This window comes from Oppia nitens, unplaced genomic scaffold (assembly GCF_028296485.1).
Source record: "Oppia nitens isolate AA-2021 unplaced genomic scaffold, nextdenovo-longstitch-racon4-pilon3 scaffold5_pilon_pilon_pilon, whole genome shotgun sequence".
NCBI lineage: Eukaryota > Metazoa > Arthropoda > Arachnida > Sarcoptiformes > Oppiidae > Oppia > Oppia nitens.
In genome coordinates this window covers 1,460,119-1,481,113 of record NW_026533243.1, presented here as the reverse complement: position 1 = coordinate 1,481,113, position 20,995 = coordinate 1,460,119, and the positions used below count along the sequence as shown (strand labels likewise).

General features: G+C 26.6%; 4 protein-coding genes across 4 annotated transcripts; 1 reads left to right on the top strand and 3 right to left on the bottom strand.

The window, feature by feature from the left end:
- Positions 1–3,360: 3,360 nt before the first annotated feature.
- Positions 3,361–7,200, bottom strand: LOC128960888 (cyclic AMP-responsive element-binding protein 3-like protein 3-B). The gene is made up of 4 exons (XM_054307046.1): positions 6,215–7,200; positions 4,829–5,245; positions 4,329–4,662; positions 3,361–3,589 (listed from the first exon to the last, which is right to left on the bottom strand). Exons 1-4 carry the CDS (start codon positions 6,426–6,428, stop codon positions 3,436–3,438), a joined length of 1,119 nt encoding a protein of 372 aa, XP_054163021.1. The 5' UTR covers positions 6,429–7,200; the 3' UTR covers positions 3,361–3,435.
- Positions 7,201–7,623: 423 nt separating this feature from the next.
- Positions 7,624–8,740, top strand: LOC128961151 (transcription initiation factor IIE subunit beta-like). The gene is made up of 2 exons (XM_054307356.1): positions 7,624–7,669; positions 7,845–8,740. The coding sequence occupies exon 2, from the start codon at positions 7,868–7,870 to the stop codon at positions 8,738–8,740; it is 873 nt and encodes a 290-aa protein (XP_054163331.1). The 5' UTR covers positions 7,624–7,669; positions 7,845–7,867.
- Positions 8,741–9,101: 361 nt separating this feature from the next.
- Positions 9,102–11,628, bottom strand: LOC128960856 (nucleolar and coiled-body phosphoprotein 1-like). Its single transcript, XM_054306997.1, has one exon. It carries the CDS (start codon positions 11,327–11,329, stop codon positions 9,197–9,199), a length of 2,133 nt encoding a protein of 710 aa, XP_054162972.1. The 5' UTR covers positions 11,330–11,628; the 3' UTR covers positions 9,102–9,196.
- A 1,946-nt stretch (positions 11,629–13,574) lies between these two features.
- Positions 13,575–19,568, bottom strand: LOC128961149 (monocarboxylate transporter 2-like). Its single transcript, XM_054307354.1, has 5 exons — positions 19,094–19,568; positions 15,673–16,006; positions 15,204–15,549; positions 14,657–15,074; positions 13,575–13,759 (listed from the first exon to the last, which is right to left on the bottom strand). Exons 1-5 carry the CDS (start codon positions 19,566–19,568, stop codon positions 13,575–13,577), a joined length of 1,758 nt encoding a protein of 585 aa, XP_054163329.1.
- Between the last annotated feature and the right edge of the window lie 1,427 nt (positions 19,569–20,995).

The window sequence follows — 20,995 nt, the reverse complement described above, 5'->3', positions numbered from 1 at the left end:
AATTCAAAATTATTTGAATTCAATTTTTCAAAATTATTTGAATTCAATTTTTCAAAATTATTTGAATTCAATTTTTCAAAATAAAAACAATATTGTACTAAACGTAATTAATAATTATGTTTTAAAATTGCACAATTATTTAAGCCTATTAATAACATTTGTATAAACATTATTTTATTTTCTTTCAATGACAACAATCACAGACTCGTAAATTTCTAAATTAATTTCTAATTGTTATAATATAATACCTTATTTAACGAGAATTCCTGGGAAATTTTCACAGGTTTATTTGGAAACTTTCCATATCTATACGATATATATATATATAAGATAGTTGTTATCTATTAAATTAGTAAAACAGTTAAATACAGTTTACTCTATATAATTTTTTATATAGTCTATAAGAAAATAAAGTAAGTTAATCAAAATAGACCATTACTTGTCTAAATAGACAAGTGTATGAAAAAAATCCAGGTATATAAATTTTTTTATTTAGAAAAACAAATAATAAAATAGTATCTATTATACTGTTGAATGTGTTATTTAAGTGTTATCATTTCAATGATAAATTAAATATAACAAAACAAAACAAAATAAGTTGGCAATTGTTCATATTTAAACAAATGGAGGTTCACATTATCACACAATAGAAGCATTTAAATTATATAAATATAATACATTTAAAATACAATATTATTGACTATATATATATACAGTGTTACCTATTTGATAACACAGTGGTATTACTGTATAAAAAAAAGAAAGATATTGTTTCTATAAGTTTATGTAATAGTTCTGATAGATCTACAATATATACTGTATATATTAAATTGTTTTAAAATTATTTTCCTATACTGTATATTACTACTATCAATGTATGATTTTTATCGACTTTTTTTATTACTGTATATTTTAGGTTTAATTAAATATGAGGTCAGAGCTGGAGATGTAGGCAACTGTCGTCTATTGTCATACATTATAGTACTGTATATAAGCTATCTCTTCAAACAATGTGTTTGCGATTATGATATTAAATGCAAAGTATTTTGTTTTTCTTTATAACTCTATTCTTAGATATATATAATATATTGTATAAAATGTAGTTTTAGTTATAATAGATTATGAAGTAATTAGAGCTCACAGTGGCCTCAAAATATAAAATCATTGTTTTGTAGTCTTGAAAATTTAGTACACAATGAATATATAATATTAAACTCGACTATAAAAATGATATCCGAGAAATTATAAAAGTATTTATATCTACAATAATCAACACATATTTTATAGTTAATCAATTGAAAACCACTTTTACTACTGAAATAAATAAAAGTCAAATGAAATATAATTTTTTACTATACTTTACTAATATAATCATATTCAATGATAATTATATATATATATATACTGTATATAAAATTACATTTTCTACTCATTAAACAAATTGCAAGTTAAGTGATATTTAAAATGACAGGAAACTGGATATAACATTAATTTTTACAATAAATTTGTAGTAAACATTTACTAATGGTAATAATACAGTATTTATAAGTAATTTGTATTTATACAGTATTATTAATACACTAGTACTGTAAATAAATAACAGGTATATTCAGTATAACAATAATAAATACCTAATAAATTAGACGGTACATCAATAATAATACTAAAAATATAAATATATTTTCAATATATTAATACTGTATAATGCATAAGCAAAATACATGTAAACATCCACAAAAAAAAACAAAAATATAAAAAACAACAAAAATAATCATTTTAAAGCAATTTCATGTTTAGTGTTTATGTGTGTATTTAAATTAAGTAATGTTAAAATAAGTTGTATGTTATTTGTAGAAAATGTTTAAAAAATTATTTTATTTCTTATTATTATTTTTTTTATCAGCCAAAAAAACTACTCCTTTTATTACAGACAACTGTCCCAATAACTCAGTTATACTATTGAACTAATTCCGTGTGTTTGTGTGTTGGTATGTATATCATATCAAAACACAATCCCAAACCAAAAGGGTAGATACCGGAGCGTCAAGTGTAACACTGCTATCAGCGATATTTCCAGATAACAACTTGTTATCAATTTTTATATTATCATTATGATTACAATTATTATTAACATTAATAATAATTTTATTTTATTATATTTATTTAAAATTTTATTTTGATATAAAATTATTTCATTTATAAATAAACTTTTATTTTGTGTAAACATTCAATTACTTGCTATAAATGTTTTTAAATGTTTGAACACATTTTTATTTGAAATAAAAATGCCATAAATCACGGATTATGCGATTAATTATAATGTATAAAATAAATTGAAATAAAGACAACACTTTTGACAAAACATTTGATGATTGCAACCAATAATTTAATAATTTATTTCAAAATAAGGTCAATGAAAAAATCGATACATTTTTATATATTTTTCTTAAATATAATAATAATATTAATATATAAAAACTATGAATAAAATTTGAAAAAATAAATGACAATAAATCACATTTAAATATAATTAAATAAATAATTTTTAACGTCTTAAAAATAAAAACCTAACCCTTTTTTATTTTACTCAATAGATATAATAGACTCTTTTAAAAGCAAATATGGTGTTAAAACAAGTTATATATATATATATATAGATTTTGTATACAATTAAAATTTTCATTTAATTTAATGGACAATATTTAAATATCCAACAATACTAATTCATTTAAAAAACAATATAATTATAATCAAATTTAATTACATAACGATAAATAGGGTTTACAATTATAATAATAATAAAAAGATAGGAATGAGAGGACATGGAGATATCGAGAAAAAATTATAAAAAAATGGATACAATATAAATGTACATGTATATTTTATGTATAGATAGTTATAGATAACATATAAATAGTTTAAAACAATTGATTAATTCACATATATTTTTTTATTAAAAGGATTGATATTTATATATATACCTAGATTTCAATAGATAGTTATTTGTTGCTTTGTCCACAATCTTTAATTTATACCATAATATAATTATCATATTATAAAATATTTAATTTATCATTTAAATAATATATAGGTATATTTATAAATTTATATATTTGTTAAATATATAGACTTCTCTCATAAAAATCATTGCAACAATAATACAATCAATAAAAACAATTGATGCACTTATTCTTATCAATTATTATTATCATAATATTTAAATAATTATATTTCATTTGATTAATAATTAATGCAGATTTGCCCTCAATATTGTTATATATATATTAAAAAGACTCAAAAATTATCTCTTGTTTTGTATTTTTAGTTTCAAAATTTTTTTTAATTTAAAAATGTTTTACTCTTTTTTTTGTTTGTTTGTTTGTTAAAATGTGTATATAAATATTAATTTTTTAATTTATATTTAATTTAATTAATTTAAAAATCACTAAACATTTTTGTCGTCATATTTATAATAGTGTCGTTTGTATTATCAAACTCATGATGACTATCACCCGCTAATGTCGCTAACAGATGACGACCCGTTCCCACCACATCTTTCTCGTTGAGACCGTACTCTTCCACATCGGGTCTATAAATAATGACATCAAAGAAATATTTATATATATATATTATATTTAATTTATGACACTTTCCAAACAAATGGTTATTTTATAAATTAAATCAATGTTTCGAAATTAAAAAACATATGGAAAGTATAGCATTAAAAAAAAGTAACAGTGCTTTCCCCTAACCAACGCGCCATTAATCACTGTTTAAACAACATTATGTTATTAATTTTAAAGTCAAACATTTAATAAAATACTAAACGCATTGTGATTATAATCTAAATAAATATGGTATAAATATTATTATTTTAAATACATATCAATGAAAAAAACACCTCTAAATGTTCGACAAAATACAAGGAAATGCAAAACAATTATTATAATAAACGCAAATTTTTGTAGCAAAAAAAAAACAACAAAAACAAAATCACATTTTCTAATATAGACACACCTGTATTACTAATCTAACACAACACTACATAAACCGCACAAATACATATGCGATGTATATGTAATGATAAAATCGATGGCAAATATTAAATAAAAAAATAAGAAAAAAACAAAAATATTGTTTAAAAATATAAATACTGTATTTGACAAAAACGCAAGCGATTTATCTAATAAAAATCCTATGATAGGACTCACACTCCTATCACTTTAAAAATAAACTAATAAATATAGATAACATATATGAGTCATGAGGTGTATATATATATATATATATGATTATGAATGAAAAATAAATTAATTTTGAAGACATACCTAAAGTAAGGCACGAGAATCAATAGGAAACTAAGAATTATGACAAAAAACGATGACTTGAATGATGCGTTCGGTCCGTTCATCGACAGAATCTTCTTCATCTTAACCAATAGTGTGTCGTTTTCTTTCTTCAGTTTAATCACTTCTTTCTTGAGAAGTTCGTTCTCGTGATTTCGTTCATCAAACCGCCTCTCGAGGTCTTCCAAGTATTCCTTCTTTCGTTGTCGTGAACATTGGGCCGACTTTTTGTTGCGGATCTTTCGGCGAATTTTTCTCAAAATTTTTTCCTCATGTTTGGTAAGAGGGAGAGTTCCAGACGGGAAGTCGTGGTAACCTATCGATAGAGGGAAAATTCAAACGACAACAACATATATGAGTTCACTATAACATCAAATATGAACGGAACTGATAGCATATATGTGTGATATTTGTGACAAACCTTATCACATCCAACACATACATACACACACACACACACACACACAGTAACGACAACATACCTTCTTTAGCGAGTAATCGTTTCTCTTCATCGGTTAGAACCAAATCTGTGATTTTCATATTCCTTGGCGTCCGGCTTTTGGGCGATGTTTTCGGTGACGACTTCGTACTGGATGTGCCGCTTGTGTACTCTTTGGGCTCTTTCTTAATGTTCTGTGCGTTCAGAACGACGACTTTGGAAAAGTCTATACCATTGGTGGTGTTGTGATTAATATTATTATTACTACTACTGTCGCTGTTGTGATGGTGGTGTGTAGTAGACGATGAACTACTGCCTGTGCTTTCTGTATAACTGGCCGGTGAATCCACATTACAGTCATTGAAATCGTCACTATTGATTTCTATCTCATTGTCGATTTCGACCTCACATTTGATATTCACAGGTTCGGGACTTAATGAGACACTAGATTTGCTTGAATCTGGTCAACCATATAGGGGGCGGCATTGGAGGGTAATCAAATCAAACAATAGAAAAAATATTAGATAATCATGCATAGCAACATAATTATAAAAAATATATTTGTTTTTCAATTAACAATTAAATAAAAAACTATTTTTATACAAATCATTTTTAAATGAGTTAACAGAAAAATACTCATAATATGAGACCCAAATTAATATATATATTAATATAAATATATGATATAAGAAAAACATTAAATGATTCATATATTTTGGTGTCAAAGACAGAGAAAAACTAAATTTTTTGTTTTTTAAAAAATAAGTTAAGAAAAAAATTTGTCATTTAATGCTATTAGTGATTCATTGAATTTAATTTTTTTTAAAAATAATATTTTATTTATTATAAAAACAGCATGTATTTGATAGTACGGATACTCTAAAATATAATACACTTTACACAATATATACCATTTGGAAAAATATGGTATTGAAATACCGGTTCCCCCCTTGACTACTACAATACTACCACCACCTCTCTTAACACACTACTACCCATAACTTGAATTCATAGGCGAGACATCAGATAAAATATATATATATAATATTTAATATAATAAAAGCTAACAAAAAAAATAAATAAAATTATTATGAGTTGAACTCAAAAAACACCGGCATTTGTGAGGGCTTTTCGCAATCAATGCAAACAAAACATTGAGAAAAATAAAACTATTATTTCAACCAAAAGGCATTGTATTTAACATTTATAAGTCATTTTTAAAGCACTTTTCATATATAATAATAAATCATTAAATCATATCTAAAATCCATTTGATAACAATTAAGACATTTTTCTAAAAAAAAGTAAATTAACGAATCGGTGTTTGCCTTCAAATTCAAACAAACATATATTCAATACATTAAACAATATTGACATCCAATTGATTGCAACAAATTAGCGAAAAAACAATTCAAAAGAGTCTAATAACCTGTATTGAAGTCTTCGTCAAACATTTGGCCGCTAAACATATTGATACTATCGATGACACCGTTGCCAATCCACGGGTCATTGTTGTCCACCATCTGTGAGAACTCGAAGGCCATATCGTCGTCGTCGAGATTGGCATCGAATGTCGACATAAGACTGTTTGACGACATATGAAACTCGTCGCTGACATTCATGTCTTCTAATAACTTACTCATTGTCTTTTGATTACACGAAAGATATATTAATATGATATCACAAAAAACATCCGACACTTTTCAGAAAACACTTCAGTCAACAGTTGTCCACCACTTATATTAAGTTATGTTGATTTCAATCGATGTCGCGGTGTTTGTCGATCACAATTTGGTGGCTATTTCTCTATTTCTTCACCGATGATGGCCTCTACTCGCCGGTGATCACAGCAAACGCCGACAATGAACTCTCTCGTCGTTACACTTGTCAGTAGTTGTCGAAGAAGTTCTTCAAACGGTTGACAATATGTTTGCCAAAAAGCACTGACATATGGCTTAATAGTAAACACAGAGTCGATCCGTCAGTGCTATCGGACACAGGGAGTCAGTGTCGACGGTTCACTGGCGCTGTAGTGTATGGGCTCTGGTATTATTGAGAAGAGCCAAGACTTAGAAATATATTTAGAGTCAGTCGAGTGAATACAACCAACACTTAATACATACACACATACACTACACTACCAGCCCTTACCACCCGTAGGTAATGCCTTCACAACACAGTTGACGGCGTTTTACGCAATCGATGACTACAAGCGCTACAATCGTTAAGCAGTAATATTATAGTAGTAATGATAAACACAACACAAATACACTAAACTTAAAGATTACGTGTTATAGTGTTATAGTTATAGAGTTTATACCAGAGATAGTGTGAGGCAATAGTTGTGTAACGCTATAAGCACTACACACTCGCGCTATATGTATGTATGTATGTATTAAATGGCAATGCATTGACTCTCTCTATGTTTTGACTAAACATATGGCAATCAATACGCAAACTCATTGCCAATGACTGCCATATCATTAGTGCTGACATCCAATAACACACAACAAACTTATCATTCAATTATAAATAAATGATTTGACATTTAAATGTCACGTAAATGTTGTTTAAAATAGGATTGATATTAAATATCAAATATGATGTTTGTTTTTTAGAGGTTTTTATTTTATTAAAATTATTTTTTATTTGATAAATAAAAATATATCAATCATTAATATAAAATAAATGCATTTTTTTGTTTATTTATTTCAAAGTCAGTCAAACAAACACATGTTTTTATGAGATTATAATTTTGTACTAAAAAACAATATTTTTGGGTTTAATTTTTCAAATATTAATTAATATAAATGAGAAAATGTTTGTTTAATTTAATCTAAACATACCTTAAATTTAAATACAATTAAATTCATTGAAAGCACTGGTATTTAAAAGTTTTGTTTTGTTTTGAAAACTATTCAACAAAATAGTCACGTATTTTGTGAATTGTTTTGAATATAAAATTTCATTATTTTTTTATTGTTTTGGATTTATGTTTACGTTTTTGACTCGTTTTCACCGATTGTTTGCGTGAAAAACAAATATAATATATATTATAGAAATCTGTGGTAAACATCACCGAATGGATCCGGCATTGCTTCGCGAAAGAGAAGCCTTCAAGAGGAAGGCGTTTGCTAATCCGGTCGTCGAAAACAAGGCCCGAAAAGAGTCGGCGAAAGAGTCGTCATCGGGTCCATCGGCATCAAAGAGACCAAAGATTAAGAAGGAGTCGTCGAATGTGACCAATCGGGACATCTATTCGTTGGCCCGAACTTCGAGCACTTCGTCGCATAATTTTGCCGTTTTGGCCAAAATAGTAAATTGGATGAAACAACGTTATCTCGATGGAGATGCAGAAGCGCTTAGCTTTGATGACCTCTTGGATGAGACCAACCAATTGGATCTAACGCCCAAACAAAAGAACTGGTTGTTGACAGAAGCGCTTCCAAACAATCCAAAGATTATTATTACAGAAGAAAAAAACTACGCCTTTAAACCATTGTATCCGTTGAAAGACAAGAAATCTTTGATAAGACTTTTGGATAAATACGATCAAAGAGGTCTCGGAGGTGTATCTCTTGAGGATGTCCAAGAATCATTACCAGCTGCCGATCGGGCTGTCAAACAATTGGCTGATATCAATAAGATCATAATAGTTAACCGTCCGATGGACAAGAAGAAGATACTCTTCTATAACGACACATCGATGGATCTGAAAGTAGACGAAGATTTTCAGAAACTGTGGCGAAGTGTGGCCGTCGAGGGTATCGACGAAATGAAGATCGAAGAGTACCTACAGAATCAGGGCATCACTTCCATGCAAGATATGGGACTCAAGAAGAGCGGTCACGTTCAGAAACGCAAGAAGACGGCCAACAAACGAAAGGGTAACTTCAAGAAACTTAATGATCACATGCAAGACATTCTCGAAGACTATACCGATAAAAAACCATAAATATTATCAATTTGTTTCATCAACTCATCTATCAAACAATTGTTAGTCAAATGAAACACACATTTATATAATGAAAATACATATTTTTAAATGTTTATTACTGTTATTAAAAAACAGGTGCTTTCATACATTTATAACACAATTGTTTCATCATTTAAGTTATTAAATTGTATTAAAAATTAATGAGAAAAAATAAAGTATATATTTATAATAATTATTAATTAAATATTTTGTCTAATATTTAAAATATCAATAATAAATCACTTGTGAACACATTATGAATGATAATATTAGACACAAAAAATAATAGAAATTATCAAAATATAATCGATAATACAGTCATATTTAATCAAAAAAATTATAATATAATTATAGTCATATATATACTAATAATTTTAATTAAATGATAAAATGAATTTAAAATAAGCCCTCAATTTACTTAAATACTAGAAAAATCTAACTAAACTTAATAGAGTTAACACCCATATTGATGGGTCCGCCGCCATAACTACCCTTCTTTTTCTTGGTCTTCTCCCGTCGGAAGTCCTTACCTTTGACTGCACCCAAACTTTGTGCCGCTTTTTTGCCCCATTGATCGAAACCCTGCTTCGAGTCGAATGAGTTGTCCATCATTGGTGAATCACCGTTCACTTGATTGCTATCGACTTTTATTCGCCTAAACGGCGATGAACTGCGTTTTGTGGCCGATTTTTTCACTTCCGCAACATTATTGTTCTCAAATGTTTTCGGTTCTTCCGAAGAACTCGAGTCATCCGAATCGCTTGATTCTTCTTGTTGTTGTTTGGCTGGTGTTTTAATTGTCGGAGTCTTTGCCACTGGTTTTGAGTTTTGAATCGCTTTATTTGGTATTTCTTCTTCGGAACTCGAATCGTCTGAATCACTTGATTCCTGTTTTTTAGCCGGCGTTTTAGCAATTGGTGTCTTTGCAACCGATTGTGGCTTAGAATTAACTGCTTTACTAGCAATAGGCGTCTCTTCTTCAGAACTTGAATCGTCCGAATCACTTGAATCCTGTTGTTTCGCCGGTGTTTTAACTACTGGTGTCTTAGCGGGTGCTTGAGGTTTAGCCTTCTGTACAACCGGTGTCTTACTTTTAGGCGCCTCATCCTCTGAACTCGAGTCATCTGAAGAGCTCGAATCCTGTTTTTTCGCCGGTGTCTTACTAATTGGTGTTTTAGCCAATGGTTTATTATTCTGAACCACTGGTGTTTTCTGTACTACCGGTGTCTTACTTTTAGGCGCCTCATCCTCTGAACTCGAATCATCAGAACTAGACTCTTGTTTCTTCGCAGGAGTCTTAACAATTGGTGTCTTAGCCAACGGTTTATTGTTTTGATTTGCAATCGTTGGCTTATTTTTGGGCACTTCTTCTTCGGAACTCGAATCGTCTGAATCACTTGACTCTTGTTTTTTAGCCGGTGTTTTGCTAATCGGCGTCTTTGCCTGTGGTTGTGCTTTAGCCACAACAGGGGTCTGCTTGGCTGTTGATGTCAATGGAGTTTTCTTCGGCGCCTCTTCTTCGTCGGAATCATCGGACGAATCATCCGAATCACTCGACTCCTGTTTTTTAGCCGTAGTTTTATTAGCGACAATCGGAGTCTTTGCTGGCGGTTGTGGTTTTGTTGCAGTAGTTGTTTTAACCACTTTATTATTTGGTAACTCATCTTCAGAACTTGAATCGTCCGAAGAGCTCGAATCCTGTTTTTTCGCCGGTGTTTTACTAATAGGTGTCTTAGCCAATGGTTTATTATTCAGTACCACTGGTGCTTTCTGTACTACCGGTGTCTTATTCTTAGGCGCCTCATCTTCTGAACTCGAATCATCTGAAGAGCTCGAATCCTGTTTTTTCGCAGGAGTTTTAACGATCGGTGTCTTTGCCACTGGTTTTGTATTTTGAGTTGCAATCGTTGGCTTATTTTTGGGAACCTCTTCCTCTGAACTCGAATCGTCCGAATCACTTGACTCTTGTTTTTTGGCAATCGGTGTCTTTGCCTGTGGTTGTGCTTTAGCCAAAGCGGGTGTCTGTTTCACCGGTGAAGTCATTACCTTTTTCTTTGCCGGCTCGTCATCTTCAGAATCATCGGACGAATCATCCGAATCACTCGACTCTTGTTTTCTCTTTAAAGACGATGTATTATTTGTGGCTTTCGCTGGTTGCCGAAGACTTGATTGCTGTTTTAATAACATTAACTTCAACAGTAAAAAATCACTTCCTAATTGATCCGCAATATTCTTGTATTCATCTAAGTTCTTGTCGTTCACATCCAGTGAATCAATTGAATGTGAATACAATGCTTTAACAATAGACACGACCGACAATTTGGTAATACCTTTACCGAAAACTAAATGGTCGGCATTGGTGTCCAATTTGTTACAATTGTTTTGCAATAAAAACAATTTGTGGACTTTAACTGAGTCGGTCTTTTTGTCGGTAAATCGTAATTCAAAATCTAGATATTTATTTTCGGTAAAATACTTGTTGGCCACTAATCGCCAATTAGTGTCCAACGATATCGCCGACGAATTAATCTTTAAATCGTTTAACGACTGCAATGTCTTGTTTGCCATTGTTTTGTGTCAGTTAGTTCTTCACTAATTTAATAAAAACAAATCGATGGTCACTATCGATGACAATCAGTTTGTGTGTCGCCGACAGGTATATGTCTACTGTGAATGTATTAACTGTGGATCAATTGCGGTGATGACTCCGCAAGCATTGACTCAATGTGTGCTACCATTCAAATAATGTGTGCTTCGACTGCTTGATAGACAGTTACCAGTGCTMTACTCATACCCTCCCCATAAACATACTGTCCATTGGTTTGAATGTAGGGTTGCGTTCAATCAATTCACTCACCGCTTAAATGGCTTTTGCTGTGTATTAAAGGCAAACACGTGTGTAGTAAACGCTGTAAACGTAATATATGTGTGCATGTGTTCGGAACATAGATTTATTAAATTATTAATATATATACATATATATATAGTGTAACCTATAGTATAAAAGTTATGCTAATAATTTAAGCTCCGCCCACCAGTAAGTTTATGTGTGCAAAAGTGCATTGTGTGTATAGAGAGTTTATTTTTACAAAGCATGAATTACATGTTTCATAATGCGATTGCCTATAAAATAGTGTAAAACATAATTTACGTGGATCAATCAATCAATCAATCAATCAATTTTACCGGTATAAATTTATATACAGTATATTTTTTAGTTAATTACACAGCGTAATACTGTAGGTTTAATTAAATATTTTATAAAATTAAAATTATGATAAAATTTTATTTTTTTGTTATAAAAATTAATAAAAATATTTGTTTTACATTGATACCTATAAATTATAGACTACAATGTACTAAACTATTACATTTAATAATTGATTACTTTAATAAAAGTATTTTAACATAAATAAATAATATTTTTAAAAATCTATTTTTAGTTTATTAACTAACATACTGTAAATAACAAGTTATAATTATTAATTTAATTAAAATTGATAAAATATCATGTTTTATATGTACTATTTAAATACAATTCTTAAAAGTTACTTAAAATTTTTTTAAACTTAATCAAAATCGAAATAAAATAAATTATATATAAATGTTTACTAAATTATTATATTATTAAAAATTATAAATAATTTATAAAAAAATACTCATATTTTTATTTTGTAGTATTTTTAAATGATGCTTTTACTAGTTGCTTAAATAAATAATTTTGAAATAATTACTTAATAACTTATTTAATTAATTAGATTATTAAAAGGATTTATCTAATAATTAAAAATGTAAGGTTGTTAATTTAATTTTAATTTAAGCAACTTTATTTAATTATTACTAACTTGAATAAAATATCAATTATCTATACAATTATAAAAGTTTCAATWATACATTTATATTCTTGATAATTATAACTTTTATAGATTAATTTTAGTTTATATTTAATTCAAATTTTAATATTTTATATAATTATTGACTACTATTCTTTTATAGTTTTAAATATTTAATGAATGCTATTATATATATAATATATATTATACGCTAATATATATTATATTTGTATATTATATCTTTTTTTAAAAAAATATTAATACTACTTATAACAATAGGTAAATGGTTCAATAGTGTCATATATTAATTTTAATAAATGTGATGTTAAGTATGCTTCAAAAAATTTATTATTATTATTATACATGAATTGATTCTAAAAATAAAATGATTATTATTATTATATTCTTTATTAAATTTAAACAAAAAAAACTAAAAATATTTTCATATAATTTATATACTGTTATACACAGTTATAATACAAATTTAATACAGTAATAAAGCTATAGTATAGAATAATATAAAAGTAGAGTATATTGTTTTGAAAAAAATGTATTTTTATTGTATATATGGAATATACAGTATATATATAGTAAATGCTGTATAAATTCATTTATCAATGTTATTATAGGGTAGAGGAGTGTATGATATTAAATAAAAACAAAAAACTTTATTTTTTGTCAAAAGTGTTTTCACACTATATATTAATATACAGTATATATACAGAATATACTCTAATAGTTATATACAGTATATATATATATAGATAGATATAATTTATATATATATATCGTATATATATTATATAATATTTAAAGCAATTTCTTTTCTCTATTCAAAAAGTAAAGGAGTCAATGACTTTCGTATTTCATAATAATATTAAATAATAGTTATTATTATGAAGTTTATGTCATTTATTATCTCACTATATGTCAGTCACAAAGTATTTGCTGTCGAAAACGGGTAGACAACGAGTAAAGGGTCAATCAATAGAGTCCAATGTATCGGTTCCCATGTCTGTACTGCAGACACTACCAATCTTTCGTTTGTTGTTTGCTACACGCTTTTGGTGGGCATCGATGAGGAACAGTAGCAATGAGCCCAATGCTATGCATAGCGATGACAAATAATAACCGGAACGGTCGCCAAACTGATTGTTAAGTATAGCTATTGATGTAATGATAATAATAATAATAAAAAATAAAGTAATAATAATAATATATTGAGAAAGAAATCGATAAATAAATAACAAAAATAAAATAAGTTTTAATTCAATTATTTTCTATTTTTACGATAAAAATATATAGTTTTTAAATATAAATTGCTATGACCTAAGTGTATTTGAACAGCAAATAACAAGAATATTCTGGATATTTGTCAAACGTTTTTTTTTGTAAAAAAATTTATATCAAACTTTTAAGTATTGTTAAAGCAGACAAACAAACAAAACAAGTTTTTTTATAAAAATATTTTCCCATAAATATTGACACTCTGTGTGTTTTAAAACAATATTTTATATATATTAATCATTTGTGATAATAGATATTGATTTTAGTGTCAAAATATACAGATTCTTATTATTACTCTTTTTATTATTGTTGTTGTTTTTCAATGTTGGTGTGCAAATTAAATTAACATAAAACAAAACTAAAAAACTTATTTTTTCTATGAATGAATAAAATGGTTATAAATAAAAAAATGATAAATTGAAATTTAATAATCACTTAAAAAAATAAAATGTCATTAAAAACTATCGATTTTATGTTTGTTATATAAGATAAACTAACTTTATATTATAAATTATAGAGTATATCACTTAAAAATCAAGTAATGGTAGTAGAAAATACATTATTATTAACATTTTGAAAAGATAAAAACTAAATATTTTATTGAAATATTTTTTTAAAGCTATAAGATAGAAAGAAAGAAATAAAGAGAGAGAAAGAGAGAGAGAAAAAGAGAGAGAGAGAAAAAGAGAGAGAGAGAGAGAGAGAGAGAGAGAGAGARAGAGAGAGAGAGAAAGAGAGAGAGAGAAAAAGAGAGAGAGAGAGAGAGAGTACAGACCTGTTATGGGAACACCAATAGCGGTGGGTATTGACTGACAAAATTGTATGCAACTCCAGGCGGTATTAAAATTTCTTGCCTTAACTTTTTGATAGATAAACATTTTCAAAGAGTATCGATAGCCGCCATAGAAGAAGCCATACGTCCAGACAAACAATACATAATCACCAAACTTATTGTCACCATCAAGTACTGCGGCAAATATCACTAGTATTGCGCTCATCATAAAACATGAACCCTGGCATAGGTATTGGCGGGCAATCATACATTTAACCGAATTATTCACTATAAGGATGCCATTGGCAATGGTGCCCAAAATCATACCGATCCCTAAATATAGAATCAACGAGTTGTATGTATGAACTATGTTGTTGTTGTTGTTGTTGTTATTGTTGCTATCATTTAATCCCTGCTGTGGCTAACAATAAAACAAAGATCAATATATTTAATATAAAATAATATTATATTTATACTGTATATATACAGTATATATTGATAAATACTCGTGTAATATGAATAGTATAGCAACAAACTTATCGTAACAAACCATTAATAATAGCAGAGGTGCTGTCGTGCCTATAGATGATATACAAGTGCCACAAATCAATATCTGAACGGTTCTCGACTTGAGCACCGAAAAGTCCAAATAGGGTGGTTTGTCCAGTGATGTACCCAAATGGGAACTACTCGATGAACATTGTTTTTGAATTACTTCTTTTTGTTTCAGATCTTTCTTAGCTTTAATTCGAGATCTCTTTTGAAGGTTCTTCAGGTGAAGTATAGCCCGTCTCTGCGGGTGATAGAGTGAAACTGGTCGGTAGAGAACCGATAATATAAATGATATTAAGCTGATTAATGCCATCGCTTGGAAACCAAACCGCCAGTTCTTTGAACTGGTATTTAGTTAGAGAAATATATTTATATATAAATAAATAAAATAATAATTTTTATTTATTAGTTGACAATTTGTTTCAATTCAAACACACAAATCGTTAATGAAGTCTAGAGTCAATTACCTGATAAAATATGTGACCGCTTGTGGCATAAAAGCGATTCCTATACCGGAGCTCGAGATCACAAACACCTCAACAAACTCTCGGCGTTTTTTGAAGTACTGTCCTATCATGATGACAGCCGTCTCCCTTATCATTGAGACGCCCACACCTACGATTATACCGTAGCTAATAAATATCTGATGCATTTGTGTGGCAAATGATGCAAAAAGGCACCCCAAAGCTGTTATCAGACCACCCAATATAGCAATCAATCGGACACTTTTGCGCCGACAAACAGATATGACCACCGGAGACAAAAATAGTGTGACGGAAGTGGATAGACATCCGATTATTACTATTTGATAACAAATCGGAAATATATTAAAATATTATTTTAAATGTAATAATTTTATTTGACTAAAATTATATTAGTTCATACAGTATATTAAATTAATTATATTTGTAATGCAACTAAACAAATAAAATTAACTGAGAGTTAAATATAAATTATAATTTTTTGTTTTTTTAAATTATAAATCATATTTATATGTCATATTAATGTGTTTAAAGTTAAAAAAAACTTTATAAAATTTTAATCATCTATAATAATTATTACAATAATAACTTTTAAGAAATTTAATACTTTATATAATACTAATAATTACATGTTTTATATAAAAACAAAATAAATAAATATTGCAATATATTATTATAATTTTTTATTAGAATATATATCGATATTTAAAAAAAAACATTTTGATTATTATTAATATATCAAATATAATTACTGTATGTTATTATAAATTTACAATAAGAAAAAATACTTAAATCTGATGTTAAAATTTATTAAACAAGATTATCAATTATTATTAATTTTATTATATTAAATATATATATTTGACAAATAACTAAATACAGTATTAATATAGAGAGAAAAGTATTAAAATAAAATATTAATTATAAAAATGATTAACTATAAAATTCAATCAATTGCTACAACGTTCATATACTATGTTTGACATTTTGATTAACTATATATTATGATATTACAAACAAACAAAAAATGAAAAACTATAATTTACGGATATATCTTATATATGAAATATTGGTTATAAATATCACTGAAATTGACATGTATTAAGATTTTGAGATAAATATATATATATTTATTTATTTCTAGGAAAAGTTTTTTTTGCCTGTTTTATGATAGATATATATTTTTGGCTTAAAATATATATATATATATAAAAAAGTTGACAATTTATTTTTTCTCTATCATTGTTTGCTGGCAAACAATTGTATGTTTATTTTTAACTTTTATCGATCAAATAGATTAAAATTCATCTAAAATAAACAAATAAAAGTTAATTTTTAATATTAAATCATTTTTTTATATTGAAAATATTTATTATATTTATAAGAAAAATGTATTTTTTGTAAATAAATGATTCATAAAAATATAAATATATAAATAAAATATTTATGGATAGAGTACTATATTTTATTTTATGGCATATACTTAAATAAATGGTAATAAAAAGTTTTTGTTATTATTATGCAATAATAAACTTAGATTTACATTTGATATTACAATAAATAAGTGATGTGGATATATGTGGATGTATTATATAATATGTGTATGTGTATGTGTATGTGTATGTGTATGTGTATGTGTATGTGTATGTGTATGTGTATGTGTATGTGTATGTGTATGTGTATGGTATGTGTATGTGTATGTGTATGTGTATGTGTATGTGTATGTGTATGTGTATGTGTATGTGTATGTGTATGTGTATGTGTATGTGTATGTGTATGTGTATGTGTATGTGTATGTGTATGTGTATGTGTATGTGTATGTGTATGTGTATGTGTATGTGTATGTGTATGTGTATGTGTATGTGTATGTGTATGGTAATGTAATCTATATAAATAAAAAAATGTATACATTGCCAAAACTATTATGTAACAAACACAGCATAACATAAGTTTTATTACTAAAATTTTATTTAACAATTCTGTAAACTAAATAATGCAATAATAATGATAATAATAATAATAATAATAATAATAATAATAATAATAATGTGGAGTTTTTGAAACATAAAAAACCACTTATTAATTGATATACATTATATACCGTATATTAGAAACAAATACATAAAGTATTCGATATATTAAAAACAATTATTTTCTACAGTATTATGATTCACAATTGGGGGCTTAAAAATTAATAGCCTATTAGTGCTTAAAGGGTTCAATAGTTTTCACATATTCAACTACACATAAAAACTAATTAATATTAAATTTTATATAAATTTTTATTATTGCTCAATTAATGTATTTATATATTATTTACAATATACAGTATATATAAATAATATAAGTATTCAATCAGTTTTTGTTCCCATTTTAATGGATATAATGGATTTATATCTTATTTGTACATATATTGTAAATTATAAGTTAAAATAATAAAATTTTCTTAAAGCTAAGCATTTTTTTATTCAAGTGCCAAAATGCAAGCTTTTGGCAATTTGTTTAATATATAATTTATATACAGTTTTAATATGTATATTTGATTTAGATTTTAAGTAATTTTTTATAATTAATGAGTTATTAAATTACCATATAAAAATATGCCAAATAATATATTTAAATCTGTAAATGTTTAAAAAAAATTATAACTAATCAACTTTATTTGTTTTGAGATATATCATTAAATAACTCGTTTATCATAAATTAAATACATGTAAATTATATAATAAATATATAATGATATCTAATAAAATTTTGTAATAAAAATAAATTTTAATTTCACATAGAAAAATAAAGTAAATGCAATAAAAATTTTTAAATTAATAATTTTTAAGTATATAAATTATCAATAATTTTTGTTTTAATGTGTCAATAAGTTTAAAGATAATAAATGTTATTTAAATAAATTAGCAAATATTAATAATTTAAAAATTGTAATTTTATCATTAAGTTTAGTTATCACTTGAACCAAAATATTTCTAATAATTAATAAAAAATAAAATACAAATTTCATTTATATTTCAATATTATCCTGACATATGTCTATAGCTAGTTTCTAAATTTTTTTGTTTATTTTAAATTTTTGCTAAATTACACTATTTTTACAGTAGTATTTTATCATATAGATAAATCAAATATTCATCAAATAATTTTGTAAAATCAAACATATTACTTTAATTTTATGATTATATGCTATTAAGCATTAAGTATAATTAATTAGTATAACTAAATATACAATTTATATGGACTAAATTACATATAATTTACATAAATGATGCGACTATAATAAAAACTTGATGGGATCTAAAAATACAATTTATATGACTAAATACAGTATTATACAGTATAATAAAACTGATGGGTATGCATTATTAATACTATATTATCATAAAAATCAATGGCTTACCGCCAAACATATGCTTTCCATTACCAAACGGTTGTCTCAATAGATAATAGTGAAATACAGCGTAAGATAATTGCAGACCAAACGTAATGATATAGAAGATCATAACACAGAGGACAACAACCCAACCCCAGGCACCTTCCGGATAGTAATGCTGTTTAATAGTAGATGTCTTATATTCAATGGACGGTGGTATCTGGTAATTGGACGACCGTTGATGATGATGTTGATGCTCACCACCAGTGCCGACACGTTTTGGTGAAAACGTAATCGAGTTATTTGTTTGCGATGTAGTGCTCGGCGTTTGACGTAATATTGGCTTTTGTTGGCTACGCTTGTGGTGGTTGTTGTCCGGTATGTCTTCGTCGACATTAATACCGGAATCATCGGTAGATTGTTGTCCGCGAAATACTGACGACGATATATGCGATTCTTGGCTGTCATTGCTTTGGTTGTGGTTGTGGTTGCTTTTTGTCATCGTTTTTTCTGAATGTTTATTACTATCCCTATCTGTATCCCTATCCTTATATCACTGGATTCATGTGTGTATGTATGTCTAAACTGTGTATCACTATTAATAGTTTAGTTGTAGTTTAGTATACTATACTGTAGATAGTTTTCTCTCTTTCTCTAGTTTTTTGACACTATCTTTCATAACAAATCAATGTCTAAATAAAATAGTTATGACTACTACCACAACAAATACTACTACTACTACTACTACTACAATGTTTAGTCTATTTTATATGAAAACTATTAGAAATAGTTTTTTTTTATTTTCTTCTCCGTCTCTTTTTTCCGTTAGTTTTTTTGTTGGTATCGATAGTATTAGATATTTCTCACAAAGTTATTAGTCGTCTCCGACTATTTATATATATATATACCAATGTGTCATCACTTGTGTGCCGTGTTTTTAACTTAATTACACACACATTATGTTATATAATTTACTGGCAAAAAATGTGTTGTATATAATTTTTTGTTGTTGAATCTAAAAATAATTAAATTATTTTTTTAGTTATTATTGTTGTAGCAAAACATTTAAACAACTACTGTTTTTTTAATGAGATAAATAGATTATAGTATGAATTGAAATTAATACTCTTTATATATATAAATTATATCATATATATATATACATTATAACATATTTACTCTAATATATATAAAATTTATTTTATCTGCAATTTTGATACATAATTTGCTTTTATATGCCATTCCGGTGCTATAATTTGGGAAACACTTGGCTTATATCAAATAAAATGTAACATTAAAATACATATAAAGAGATAAAGATATAAACACTAAATGTACTAAAACCCTATTAATGGTGTTTATGAAATATTTATAGATATATAATATATAAACAGTATAAATGCACACATGATTTAGGTGTATATTTTTACGAAATTATGTATCATTAATACTTTATGAACTATATTATTAAATATATTAACTTATCGTTTAATATACTGTATAAATAAAAGACATTTTGACATTTGCAATAAATAATTTACAAATAAAAAATTTGTTGACAAATAAAAAAACAAATTATGTAACAATAGTCAGTTCTATAATAAAAATAAAATTATGATAATTAAATATTGAWCATATAAATTATAGTATAATAATAAAAATAATATTAGGCAAACATTTTTTAGAGTATATTAAAGCATTATAAACAATAAAAAGATTATAGACTAGTAATTAAATTCAATATAATAAAAGTCATGTTTTATTAAAAATATAATAATTTAATTTGTTAATAATATAATAATTTTGTTTACTGTACTTACATAATATGAATAATAAAATAAAAGTTGATATAATGTATTTAAAAACAGTTTCGACACAATACTGCACTGCAATCACTACACAATCAAAGAAAAAACATTTTTTCAATTA

Coding starts and splice junctions, on each gene's coding strand:
- LOC128960888 (XM_054307046.1), bottom strand. CDS start 6,428: ATGAGTAAGTTATTAGAAGACATGAATGTCAGCGACGAGTTTCATATG. Junction 5,246..6,214: donor TGACGAAGACTTCAATACAG/GTTATTAGACTC, acceptor ATGGTTGACCAG/ATTCAAGCAAATCTAGTGTC. Junction 4,663..4,828: donor ACGATTACTCGCTAAAGAAG/GTATGTTGTCGT, acceptor CTCTATCGATAG/GTTACCACGACTTCCCGTCT.
- LOC128961151 (XM_054307356.1), top strand. CDS start 7,868: ATGGATCCGGCATTGCTTCGCGAAAGAGAAGCCTTCAAGAGGAAGGCG.
- LOC128960856 (XM_054306997.1), bottom strand. CDS start 11,329: ATGGCAAACAAGACATTGCAGTCGTTAAACGATTTAAAGATTAATTCG.
- LOC128961149 (XM_054307354.1), bottom strand. CDS start 19,568: ATGACAAAAAGCAACCACAACCACAACCAAAGCAATGACAGCCAAGAA. Junction 15,550..15,672: donor GCGGTCACATATTTTATCAG/GTAATTGACTCT, acceptor ACTAAATACCAG/TTCAAAGAACTGGCGGTTTG. Junction 13,760..14,656: donor TATTGGTGTTCCCATAACAG/GTCTGTACTCTC, acceptor TTACATCAATAG/CTATACTTAACAATCAGTTT.